Source organism: Halichoerus grypus, chromosome 11, assembly GCF_964656455.1.
Source record: "Halichoerus grypus chromosome 11, mHalGry1.hap1.1, whole genome shotgun sequence".
Lineage (NCBI taxonomy): Eukaryota > Metazoa > Chordata > Mammalia > Carnivora > Phocidae > Halichoerus > Halichoerus grypus.
The window spans coordinates 105,563,424-105,577,325 of record NC_135722.1 but is presented as its reverse complement, the minus strand read 5'-3'; the positions used below and the strand labels follow the sequence as shown (position 1 = coordinate 105,577,325).

Here is a 13,902-nt window from a genome sequence, read left to right as displayed (position 1 = left end):
GTTCTCAGCGTCATGAGATCAAGGCCTGGTGTCAGGCTCCCCACTGGGTGTGCAGTCTGCTTGAGATTCCCTCTCTCTCTCCCTCTCCCTGCCTCTCTCCCCCGGCTCACATGTGCACGCTCTCTTAAAAAAAAAATAAATAAATAAATAAAAGAAAAGAAAAAAAAATACTAGTTATTAAAGAAACTTGCAAAAATATAAAACAATGGTATTTTGGGAAATTATAGCTGTTTTTCATAAAATATGACATTTATGTTAATACGTAGTGAATTTTGTTACTTTAAAATTAATTTTTAAAAAATCTTAGTTTTAATTTCTAATACAGTAAATATAATCCACATTCACAGATCTTTGGAGTCCTTCATACATTTTAAGTGTAAAGAGAGACCAAAAAACTTGAAAATTGTTTTGAATCTGCTCTGTCTTCAAATTCCTTTGAGAGCATCAGACTGGAAAATGGGAAATACCTTGTAGCCCAGGAGATTAGTGTTTTTGAGTATATGAGGACATTCAGTTTTTGTTGATACCCTTCATTATTTTCAAGTAGACCATCTCGTAGGCTGTGCAGGGTGCCGCTTACTGCCTTTGATGGCAATCCCCCCACTCCCACCTTTGATACATTTTTTTCAGACCTGTTATTTTCAGCTGGGAGCTTTACCAGGAAAGCAATAGGGGCCTTTTGCATTGATGACTAATCCTTCTTTTCTTTTCTTCTTCCTCCTTTTGTTATGTTGAGAGGTTATCAAGGGAGAGATGTTCAGAAGGTGTTAGAGGGCCTCTACCATGGCTTTGCACAGTCACTTGCTATGCTATTCTGAGTTGTTATGCACTTCCTGGGAAAGAACATTAAACATTTGAAAACAGAATCATTGACGTTTGTCTCATATGGTGTGAAGAAGAATTATAAAGATGGTAACTGAGAGAAACTCATCCAGAATTTTTTTTTAAGTCCTACTTATAATCTGCTAAATGCATGTGATGATGCTTGTTTGGTTTTGTAACCTAGTAGATAAGAAGCACAATGTGCCAGAAATAAATTTTTTATAAGGGATGGTCATTACATAAATGTGTAGTAAGTGTATTTTAACATTACATTGCTTTGTTCTTTGACAAAAATAAACCACTATAAAATAAAAGCAAAAAAAAAAAAAAAAAAAAGCCCACCTACGTACGTACTTGGCATAAAACGGAATTATTCCCAACTTCTTCCATGTGTTACTGCTTCTCCTGTCTTTTGGTATTCCTCTCCTTTTCCATTGTTTTAATGACTTCATACTTAAACTTGAATTTAGAACCCTCCTTACTATTAATGAGCTTGTATTGATCTGATTATTAATTTAAACACTTAGATTACTGTGATCATAAAGTCATCAGACAAAAAGAGAGTTTCTGTACCTCTTCTGGCCTTTTATATTTTCATATAATATTTTTGGGAGTTTTGAAATTCACATGTGTATGGACAGGAGCACAAAAACAACTTTATCTTATACTTTATTTCTTTGACAGTTATGTGGAAGTAATAAAACTGACCATTTTTCCCACGTTTTGTTTAAGGGACTTAATGGTGATTTACTTCCTAAACCATATTTTCATTTTATTTTTGAAATGATGTGGGTTTCCTTTCTCTTTGCAAATGATAATGGTTCTGAAAGTCACATAGTGGCTTTCACCAGAATAGAAGGCTTCCAGTTTGAGGATATCAATTAGACAAGTGTTTGTGTCTTGAAATAAGACTTGATTACTCATCAGCTGTTTTCTTAAACCACAACTCCCCTTGTGTTTTCTTAGGTCAGAGATGAAGAGGAAGCCTTTCTGGATTGGAGTGATGATGATGATGATGGATTTGATCCAAGCACACTTCCAGATCCGGATAAGTACAGAAGCTCTGAAGAATCAGACAGTGAAGACCTGGAAAATAATATTAGGTATGTTTTTACTTTTAGTAGGATTAAATATATAGATCTTCTCCTCTGAATCCAGAGGATGTGTAGAGACAAATGTCTTGTGCTCTTCTCTTCTCTTATTGTTTCTGTTATCACTGTTAGTTTTAACAGTTATAATAAGAATTGTTTTTTCTTTCTCTCTTCTTGTCTTTCTCCTTCTGAACCCTTTATGCCTAAGTATTTGATGTGGTAGGGTATACTTAGTGCAAACAGAGGCAGAATTTTATTTTGATTCACTGTCAAAGGACTCTGTTGAGAGTGTTGTTAAAAAGTCTCTCTGAATTTTAAAAAAGGGCAGTTATACTTTCACATTTTTTATATAAAATTAAGTAACAAATACATAAAATAATGGAAAACTTAAACAGCCCTTGACAAATTCTCTCAATTTAAAATCTGTTTACTTGTGAACTTATTTGCGTCCGTGCCAAAAACAGATGAAATGCAATGAATTGAATAATAGCATGATTTGCTTAGCATTTGTTTTCAGAGTACTGTGTATTAGATTACATTGAGATTGTATTGATTTAAAAGTTGAGGGCACAGAACTTCAAGGACATTCTAAACCAATGAGCCTCTTCAGGTAGAAGGGAGGTACTAATGACAGCTGAAGTTAATATGATTGAAGGAAAGAGGGAGCTTGTTGGAACCCCTAACTACTAGCTCAGGGATTTGGGAGTTAGAGAGATAGGCCACAAAGAGCTATAATCTGGTTTTAAGTAAGAACATTATGAAAAAATCTCAAAAAGATTATCCCCTAAGGAGTAAATGCTAAAGGGAGGATCATTTCAGAGTCACTCTTCATTTTGATCTTGTGTTCATTTAAACATAGAATTATCTTATAATACTGAAATGACATCCAAAATGCAGTCTTCCCAAGTGCTGTCAGAAACTTGAGACATTTGCTGTTGGACAGCTGGGTAGTGGACCTAATAGCAGACAGTGTGGTACACACACTAGCTTTACTACCACAAGAGGTAGCACAGGTGAGAATAATTTGATTGTGACTTAGGAAAATATATAAATATGTGGCATAAGGGTTAAATAATTTAGATTCAGGGCATATTCCTAATCTTGAGAAATTGATCTTTAAGGGGAAATATGCACACTTTGCTTCAGAAAGTTCCTTGGTGCACACGTTGAGACCTTGATGAACTAGCAGTTCACTAAGCGGTTGAGTGGATGCTTCCCCATGGGCTCTAAAATAAATGTCCCTTTTTCAGAGTTGGTTTATGGGATCTCCATTTTGATAGATGTGATCTAACTCACACATATGACTTTATATCATTAACTTCTTTTAAAAGACAAAATTCAATTGAGTAAAATTTAAAGATTTTAATGAATTTATTCAACAATTCATGAAATCAGGCAGCATCCCATCTAGCATATACAAAGGTGCTCTGAAGAGCTCTACAAAATGAAAGGCTTTTATCGGTAGAGGGGAGCAGGAGAAGGAATTTTTTTGTTTTTATCAAAGAGAGGCTTGTTTTAGACAAGGTCACCTTCCTGTGGGGATGGAAGGGGTCTGTTGGGCAGATGACCTCACTGGTGCTGACCAGGTGATTCCAGATTGACTGGTTTTAGGTCACATTCCTGGGAGAGGCTGAAGCCACAACTAGGTTAGGTATTAAGTCTTGGTTTATTGATGTGGGGCTTGGCACAAGTGACTCCATTTGGGGCCTATTATCTCTTTTTTAACACTTCCAAATGTTTCTGTATAATTTTAGTCTCTGGAGAGAACATTCATTGGTTCTCACTGTTTGTTATTCAGCCATATTTTGCATATCTATTTAATATGCCTTTAAAACATAGAACCTACCTTTGAAGTCATTGGCCACATGTCAGCATTCCTTCTGCATCTGATTCATAACGATTTTTTCCCTAACAGTTCTTATGATAGCTTCTGGGTTATCCTTAATCTGTGCGCAGCAGACGCTTCATTTCATTCTTCTGGCATTTTTTACCCTCATAGTGACATTTCCCTGCTACCACCTCGTTAATATGACTTGTTCTCTAATAGCTTCATGTGCTTCATCCTCTTAACTAAAGCCTGTAACTGCATCCAAGCCAGAACCTTTCTTTTGTGTCAACAGATCTGGCTCCTGACTCTACTCCTTTGTCCACTGTTAATGTCATAGGCACAGAGAAGGCCCTGAAATATTTGGATTGATTGATTGACTGATGAAAGAGATTTATAGAGTAAAAAAAGAGAAGTATAATTATCAGCAACTATATAATTGGTCCTAATAGTTTAGATGATACAAGAGAGCATAGAATAGATGGTTGGAGAACTGGAGAAGCCAAGTTCAGATAGTATAATGGTGAAGGACGAGAAGGCCAGAATACCTTGAGATGCCAAAGCATCTTAACTTAAAGGTTCAGATGGAAAATAATTAAGCATTACATGAAAATTAAAATGGTTTTAATTTCAGGCACACCTAGTAAATCTGCATTAACAGAAATTGAAAGGAATTGGTAAACTTGTCTTAAACTGAAGAAAAATCATCTTTTGTTGAAGAAAATATCAATAAGGGCTTATTCCCTTTGGCACATGTAAGGACTTCCTAGTAGTTTTGTTTTTGTTTGTGATGACAGTGATTATCTAGTCTAACCCTCTCTTCTTATAGATGAAGAAACCAAGGCTTCAGGGGATAAAATAATTTGTGATCACAATACTAAGTTAGGGAAAGATCAGGGTAATGTGCGTAAATCAAATTGACTCCATAGTTCTAACACTCCAATGAAGTTATATAGAATTACCCTAGCATTAGGAAGGGTAGCTCAGGAACACTGTCTGAAGACCAATTTAATGTCATTTGGGTGAAGGCTTGATTGATGAACTAACTATAGGATAGATTTCCCAACTTCAAATTACTAACCTCCTGTACAGATAATCTTTGTTTTGGTGGGTTGGGAGTAATCGTAGACTATTGAGCAGCATCCCTTGCCTCTACCACTAGTGCTCCCCCAGTTGGGACAACCAGAAATATCTTCAGATATTGCCAAAATCTCCCACTGGACTAGACTCAGGATGGCAGGCCCATATTACTGGTGGTTGATTTCCCTGTCCCTCATCCAGTATATACTTTGTCTATATTCCTTTCCGTTTAGCCCAAGCAGTCCTTCTCAATATAGCGTGATCAATCAGTTGGGATTCCTACCCAAGATAAAACCTATTTGCCATTCCCGAACTAAGGCAGGGTGTCGGGTAGTTACAAGATATAGCCTTCATGTGAAATTCCTATATATACTCTACCTCCATTTTTCTCCCTTTCCCCTTCTCTGTTAAAATGACCTTAGTGAAAATGAATAAAGATAAGTGTAAACTAAAACCAAAATTGTTTTTAGATAAGTAAAAGTGTTCACATGTAAATCCCTATACACTAGAATTTTGACAGTGGTAATTGCTATTGCTACTGCTGTGTATCATACCAGCACCAGTACAGTTTTACCGGATGCTCCAGTTTGGCTGCATCTTCTTGCTGCCCATAAACAAGAAGAGGTGCTAGGATTTTGTGATATCAGCTTTAGAGGGCTCTCCTGGCAGGCTCACAGGTTTTATTTGCTGCACCGTTTCTAACCTCAGCTCAGTAATTGCAGCAACGGTGAGTGTGTCAGCCTCTTGGTCATCTTTGCTCTCCCAGTGGGTTATTCTCTGCTTATTAACTTCACATTTTTCCGATACGAGTTTACTTTTATGGGACCAGATAACACCAATTAGAAAATGGCTCAGTCCCCAAAGTAAGTAGCATGAGCCACTTTCTTTGAAAGTTTCCTCTGGGTATTTCTTTGTCCTTTACCTCAGTGATACCCCTAATATTCGGCATGAGTAACACTTTTGTCTCTCTACGTGGAGAGACACACAGTCAGTAGGAAGTAGGCAAAGGAGAGCCAGATGTAGTGGAGAATGACTGAATCTGGGGTCTGTAATTCTTCCTCAGGGAGGCGTGATGGGGTTTTAAAGAGCATACCTCTGTCTCCCTCAGCACAGTGCACAGTGCAGTAGAATTTAACCCATCCTGAACCCTCTGTAGAATTCTCAGAACTGTCATCTCTAACACTGATTCCAGGGATTCTGATGTGCGAGATTCAGCTCCTTTAAGTTAGCATGACAAAAAGAGTTCTCTTGCTTAAAAGAGTTCTCAGCGACGATGAAAATAATGTGACCTTGAGTTCCTTTGAAGGAGCTTTAAGAATGCTGTCATTAATAGCTCATTTATCCCTAGAAAGAGAGCAGTGAAATAGGAGGAACAGTAGTGTCCCCCATAGTACAGAAGGATGTCAGCTGGCTAGTCAGCAGCAGATGCCCGAGCTCCATCAGGGCTCCAAGCTTTCGTGTGCTGTTTTTGAAAATGGAGAAGGGAGAGCTTGCTTTGACACCCTGTGGTTCCTTTCCTCATCTTCCATCCTCCGTACACATCGGCGCAGGCTGTGTTTTACTCGGTAGCTTTCCCTTCTGGTTCCTCCTAACCGTGGAATTAGCATAGGTGGAATTACTACAGAATGTGTTAGCGTTTGTCATTGTTGTCGTTGTTACTAAAATAGAGCAGTGTGGTAGGAACCTAGCTCTTTGCTGCAGTGGACTTGGTGACATCTGGGATTCATTGCCCTGCTGGGAACGGCACAGAATCGTGTTCTTGCTAGTGAGTTTGGATATAGACTTTCATACCTTCAGAGGAAGAAAGGCCTCAAATATTGGAATGCTCTTTGTGCTGCTAAGTGATGCATTATTTCTTGATCTCCCCAACGGGCTATATAATGTATTTATACTGCTTTCACAATAAAAATATTTGGCTGTTTTCAAGATGTGGTGCCAAGAACTGGAGTAAGAACTTTCTGTATTATTTAAATCATGTTCTGCTTTTTTAAGAGTTAGAAATATCCACTTACCTGTTAGTCTCCAGCTTGTAATATTTCTTCTGTGCGTTCTTTCAACTAAGAATTTTTTAGTAATCATATGCCAGGTGATAGTGAGTGCAGGTACAGAGGATGAAACATAAAGAAAAATACCTTTCCTGCTGTCACAGTTTTTAGTTTAGCAGAGGTTGCGGACAGCTAAGCATGCAGTTACAAAGCAATAGAATGGATACATGCCGTGACTTGGGGGGGGGGGGGTGGGGGGAGGCTGGGGTGAGCAGGGCAGGTAGGGAATGAGCGCAGAGAGCAAGGGAGGAAACTAACCTGGGCTTGGTGACTCTGGAAAAGCTTCGTGAAGGGAGTGACGTCTAAGCTTAACCTGAATGAAGTTTTAAGTCTTGCCTGAGCAGGGAGAAGAGAGGTTGCCCTTCTCAACAGTGCGGCCTTTGAAGTGAAACAAGAGTATCTTTAACCATATTCCAATTAAACTCTTCTTTCACTAGAATTGTTCCTTTTAGCTGTGCCTCGCAAGCTGAGAGATTTGGTCTTGAGCATGTAATATAAGATTAATTTTTGTATATCTAGTAGCATTCATCATGTTTGGTTTATGGCCATCTTCATGTGAATTGCTAATGATGAAAATTTGCAAAGTATTGAATATGATGAAAAAGAAGCAGCTGGGTGTTCAAGATATTCATTATTCAGTCAAATTAAGTTTTTAATATTTATAATCCTAACCTTTTTCAAACAAAAAAAGGAAAGAGAAGAAGGTTGTGGTTAGACTTTTAGTGCCCGATACTATGTTACTGTTTTTTTCACAGACCAGTCTCTGGCCCTGGCAGGTTACTTTATAAAAAATCCTTACATTGGTGGTCCATTATTCTAGGTGGCATAAGACCCATTACATCTATAATTTGTACTGAGACTATTGGCATAATTTAGACATGATAACTTCGATATGGATTGATGCCTTTTCCTGCACAGAGTAAACTGTTTTACATCTAATATCAGGAGCTGTTCTTTTCGGCTTCTGCGACACAGCTCTGTGTCAAAAGGTTGATGAAGAATTTTTGTTTACCTGCTTTTTCATTTGTTTGGGGTTTTTGTTTTATTTTTCAACTGTGTTCCATGTTAGCTTTCTGGTTTTGAGTGAACTTGCTTTATCTTTAAGATTTGTCTCCTACGTAAAGGAGGTGACCCACGTTCATCTGTGTGGTGTCTCCTCATGTTGTTCTGTGACATTTCTTCACTAAATCTTGCTTCCCAACTTCTCTTCCAAGACTTAACAGTCAGCTTTGTAAAGTGTGGAAGGCTTTCCACCTGCAACAGAAATGTGTATGACTCAGAGACAAATTTCTGGGGAAGGAAAATGGCCAGGAAGCATTTTCATTTCTTTTTAACTGTTTTTGGTTGGGACCAGTTATGGCACATTATATATTTTATATGAATTTTACTGGAATTTTTGGTTCTGAATCTAGGGGGTGATTATTTTTTAAGGGGACTTTTTTTTTCTTCTCAGAGTCTAGGTAATTATGAAAAGAAAAATACTATTGACTACAGTTCCATTTACTTGAATCCCTATTCACTGGTGGATCTAGTTGTGGGTGGCAGATGAGGAAAGAAGTCAGCTCAGCTTAATGATATATTGACTTTATTGTGTGCCTGTCATTCTTTCCTTTCACTCTTTTTAACTTCAGGAGATTTATCCCTGAATCTAATCTGTCTAGCAGCTTTCAAGGGAAAATCTCCATCTTCTCTTCTTATTTGTGAAATACAAAGTTCCATGAATTATCACATTTCATAGGGCTTTGATCAGAACTTCATGTGAATTGTGGTTGACACGGAGTTAATTTTACTTGACTTTCTTTAAATTGTATTCATTTTATCTTTCTCCACTTTGTCATTGTCCTCAAAACAAAACAAACAAAACATAACACGACAAAACAAAAAAGAATATCCTGTGTGGTTAATAGCATGAATGGAGAAACTTAAAAGGCAGGTTGTTGGGTTGGGTGTGGCGAAAAGCAGTATTATTTATCTTGGGATTCATAGGGGAAAGGATGCTACCCATCGAGGAAGGAAAGTGTTATTTTCTGGGGTGAGGGTTAGGATGGGAAAGACTCTTTGGGAAATTTGGGGTTTAGGAGGTTCCCAGTTTGACCTTATTTGTGGTCCCGGTTTTTGCTCTGTGCTTTCTGTTTCTCTGTCATTTAGCCACCCACTGAATAACTGGGACTCAATGACAGTTAGGAGTTTGTCATGTTTCAGAAGTGTTAGGGTCATTTCTGACGAACTATATAGCAAGGGTAATGAACTGACGAGTCGGGTTCTCTTGGCTGCTACCCATAGTCTGGTGCATGGCAACTTTGTTTTCACTAAAAAGACTGTTGAGAACAACATTTTCTTAGGATGATCCTTTCCTTCATTTCACATGGCCTCATGTAGAATGGATTCATAACTAATGATTATATGGCTTTCCATTATTTATACACCATAATTTCCTTATCCACTCTCCTTTTAGAGTTCTAGGTTGTACCTTGCTTAGGTTTTTTCATTTTTGTTGTTTGGTTTTGTTTACTTTTGTTTTTGCCATTATAAGTAAAATTAGTATATAACATTATATTACTTTGAGGTGTACAACATTGTTATTCGACATTTATATGGGGTACAAAATAATTACCACCAAAAGTCTAATTACCATCTATCAACATACAATTTGACCCTCTTTACCCATTTCACCTACCCCCCCAACTCCCTTCGCTTCTGGTAACCATCAGTCTGTTCTCTGTATCGATGAGCTTGTTGTGGTATTCTTTTGTTTGTTCATTTGTTGTTGTTGTTGTTGTTTTCAGATTCCACATATGAGTGAAATCATACAGTACTTGTCTTTCTCTGTCTGATTTATTTCACTTAGCATAATGCCCTCAGGGTCCATTGATGTTGTCACAAATAGCAAGATTTTGTTCTTATTTATGGCTGAATAGTAATCCATTGTTTATTTATGTCACATCTTTATCCATTTATCTATTGATGGACATTTAGGTTTTTTCTGTATCTTAGTTATTGTAAATAATGCTACAGTGAACCTATAGGAGTACATATATCTTGTTGAATTGGTGTTTTCATTTTCTTTGGATAAATACCCAGAAGTGGAAAAGCTGGATCATGCGGTAGATCTGTTCTTAATTTTTGAGGAATCTGTGTACTGTTTTCCACAGTGGCTGCACCAGTTCACACTCACATCAGGAGTGCACGAGGGTTCTTTTCTCCACATCCTCACCAACACTTGCTATTTCTTGGCCTTTTGATAATAGCCATCCTAACAGGTGTGAGGTGATATCTCATTGTAGTTTTGAATTGCATGATTAGTGATGTTGAGCATCATTTCATGTGTCTGCTGGCCATCTGTATGTCTGCTTTGGAAAAAAAGATCTATTCACATCTTCTGCCTAATTTTTAATTTTTTTTTTTAATTGTTGAGTTACATATGTTATTTATCTAGTTTGGATATTAACCCCTTATTGGATATGATTTGCAAATATCTTTTCCCATTCAGTAGGTTGCCTTTTCATTTTGATGATGATTTTCCTTGCTGTACAGAAGCTTTTCAGTTTGATGTAGTCCCATTTGTTTATTTTTGCTTTTGTTTCTGTTGCTTTTGGAATCAGATTTACAAACACATCATCGAGATTGATGTCAAAGAGCTTACTGTGTAAGTTTTTCTCTAGGAATTTTATGGTTTCAAGTCTTCTAGTCACATCTTTAATCCTTTTTTTTTTTTTTTTTTTTTTACATCTTTAATCCATTTTGAGTTAATTTTTGTGTATGGTGTAAGATAGCAGTCTAGTTCTTGGCTGACCAGTTTTCTCAGCAGTATTTATTGGAGAGACTGTCCTTTCTCCATTGTATGTTCTTGGCTCATTTATCCCAAATTGTCTCTATATATGTGGATTTATTTATGGACTCTTAGTTCTGTTCCATTGACCCATGTGTCTATTTTTTTGTGCCCATACCATACTGTTTTGATTACTATAGCTTTTAGTATAGTTGAAATTAGGAAACATGATACCTCCAGCTTTGTTCTTTCTCAAGATTGCTTTGACTACTCAGGATCTTTTGTGGTTCCATGCAAATTTTAGGATTATTTGTCATAGTTCTGTGAAAAATGTCATCAGAATTTTTTTTTTTGATAGGGATTGTATTGAATCTATAGATTCCTTTGATTATATGGACATTTTAACAATACTAATTCTTCCATCCATGAGTGTGGAATATCTTTCCATCTATTTGAGTCTTCAAATTCTTTCATCAGTGTCTTACAGTTTTTAGTATACAGGTCTTTCACCTTCTTGTTTAAAAATTTTTTCTAGGTATTTTATTCTTTTTGATGCAATTGTAGATGAAATTGCTTTCTTTAATTTCTCTAACAGTTGTTCATTAGTGTATAGAAACACCACAGATTTCTGTATGTTAATTTTGCATCCTACAACTTTACTGAATGTATTTATTAGTTCTAACAGTGTCTTGATGAAGATTTCAGGGTTTTTTGTAGTAACATGTCATTTGCAAATAGTGATGGTTTTACTTTTTCCTTTTCGATTCTTTCTACTTCTGACTTTTGTTTGTTTGTTTATATTTTTTTATTAATTAATTTTTTGCCTAATTGCTGTGCTTAGGACTTCTAGTGCTATATTGAATAAAAGTGACGAGAGTGGGCGTTGTTGTCTTGTTCCTAATCTTAGAAGGAAAGCTTTTGTTTTTTCACCATTGAGAAGGATGTTAACCGTGGGTTTGTCAGTATGCCCTTTATTGTGTTGAGGTACATTCCCTCTATACTCCCTTTGTTGAGAGTTTCTATCATAGATGGATGCTGAATTTTGTCAAATGTTTTTTTACATCTATTGAGATGATCACAAGATTTTTATTCTTTTTTTTTTTTAAGATTTTATTTATTTATTTGACAGAGAGAGACACAGTGAGAGAGGGAACACAAGCAAGGGGGAGTGGGAGAGGGAGAAGCAGGCTCCCCGTGGAGCAGAGAGCCCGATATGGGACTTGATCCCAGGACCCCAGGACCATGACTCGAGCCAAAGGCAGTTGCTTAACAACTGAGCCACCCAGGCGCCCACAAGATTTTTATTCTTCATGTGCTGTATGATGTTGGTAGAGTTGTGGATGTTGACTCAATCAATCTTCCATCCCTGGATAAATCTCACTTGACCATGGTGTGTGATCCTTTTAATGTATTGCCGAACTTGGTTTGCTAATATTTTGTTGGGGATTTTTGCATCTTTGTTCATCAAGGATATTGGCCTGTAATTTTCTTTTTTTGGTGGTATCTTTGTTTTTTTGTATCAGGGTAATGCTGGCCTTGTAAAATGAGTTTAGAAGCATTCTCTCCTCTTTAATTTTTTGGAAGAATTTGAGAATGATGGGCATTAAATCTTCTTTAAATGTTTGGTAGAATTCACCAGTGAAACCATCTGGTCCTGGGCTTTTATTTCTGGGAAGTTTTTGATTAAGGATTCACTTTCCTTACTAGAAATTGGTCAGTTCAGATTTTCTCTGTCTTCATGATTCATTCCTTGAGGATTGTGTGTTTTTAGAAATTTATCCATTACTTCCAGATTGTCTAATTTGTTGGCATATAATTGTTTGTAGTAGTTTCTTATGGGTCCTTTGTATTTCTGTGGTGTCAGTTACCTTTTATTTCTGATTTTATTTTTTGAGTCCTCTCTCCTTTTTTCTTGATGAAGCTGGCTAAAGGTTCATCAATTTTGTTGATCTTTTCAAAGAACCAGCTCTTAGTTTCACTGATCTTTTCTGTTATTTAGTCTCTATTTCATTTATTTCTGGTGTGATCTTTATTATTTCCTTTCTTCTCCTAACTTTAAGCTTTATTTGTTGTTCTTTTCTTAGTTGCTTTAGGTGTGAAGTTAGATTGTTTACTTGGGATTTTTCTTGTTTCTTGAGGTCTTGAGGCATGTATAGTTATGAACTTACCAGCAGAAACACTTTTGCCACATCCCATAGATTTTGGTATATCATATTTCTGTTTACATTTGTCTTTAGATAATTTTTTATTTCTCCTTTGATTTTTTCAATGACTCATTGGTTGTTTAGTAGCATGTTGTTTAACTGCTATGTTTTTGTGGTTTTGCTAGTTTTCTTCTTTATACCATTGTGATTGGAAAAGATGCTTGATGATTTAAATTTTTGAATTTATTGAGACTTGTTTTGTGGTTTGACATGTGAGCTCTCCTGAAGAACGTTCCATATGTACTTGAGAAGAATGTGCATTCTGCTGCTTTTGGATGGAATGTTACATATATATTTATTAAGCCCGTCTGGTTTAATGTGTTGTTTAAGGCTGATGTTTCTGTATTGATTTCCTCTCTGGATGATCTGTCCATTGACATAAGTGGGGTGTTATACAGCCCCCTATTATTATTACATTGCTGTCAGTTTCTCCCTTTAGGCCTGTCAGCATTTGTTTTATATATTTTGGTGCTCATAGGTTGGATGCATATATACTTATAAATATTACATATTCTTGGGGCGCCTGGGTGGCTCAGCGGTTAAGCGTCTGCCTTCGGCTCAGGTCGTGATCTCAGGGTCCTGGGATCGAGCCCCGCATCAGGCTCCCTGCTCGGTGGAAAGCCTGCTTCTCCCTCTCCCACTCCGCCTGCTTGTGTTCCCTCTCCCGCTGTGTCTCTGTCTGTCAAATAAATAAATAAAATCTTTAAAAAAAAAAAAAAAAAATATTACATATTCTTGCTGGGTTGACCCCTTTATAGTTATGTAGTGCTCTTTGTCTTATATTACAGTATTTGTTCTAAAGTCTGTTTTGTCAGATAAGACTTTTGCTACACCAGCTTTCATTTCCATTAGCCTGGAATGTCTTTCTCCATCCCTTCACTTTCAGTCTGTGTGTGTCCCTAATTCTGTAGTTAGTCTTTTTTTTTGAATCCATTCAACCACTCTGTCTTTTGATTGGAAAATGTAGTCTTTTTACATTTAAAGTAATTAATTATCGATAGGTATACATGTATTGCCATTTTGTTTATTGTTTTCAGGTTGTTTTTGTAGTTCTTCTTTGTTCCTT

General features: G+C 36.8%; 1 protein-coding gene across 1 annotated transcript in view; it reads left to right on the top strand.

Moving 5' to 3' along the window:
* Positions 1-13,902, top strand: part of DDX10 (DEAD-box helicase 10) — a 261,518-nt gene that overhangs the window by 221,747 nt on the left and 25,869 nt on the right. The window contains exon 17 of the mRNA XM_036076368.2: positions 1,789-1,925. Coding sequence (XP_035932261.2) covers positions 1,789-1,925 — 137 coding nt within the window. The remainder of the gene's footprint in view (positions 1-1,788; positions 1,926-13,902) is intronic.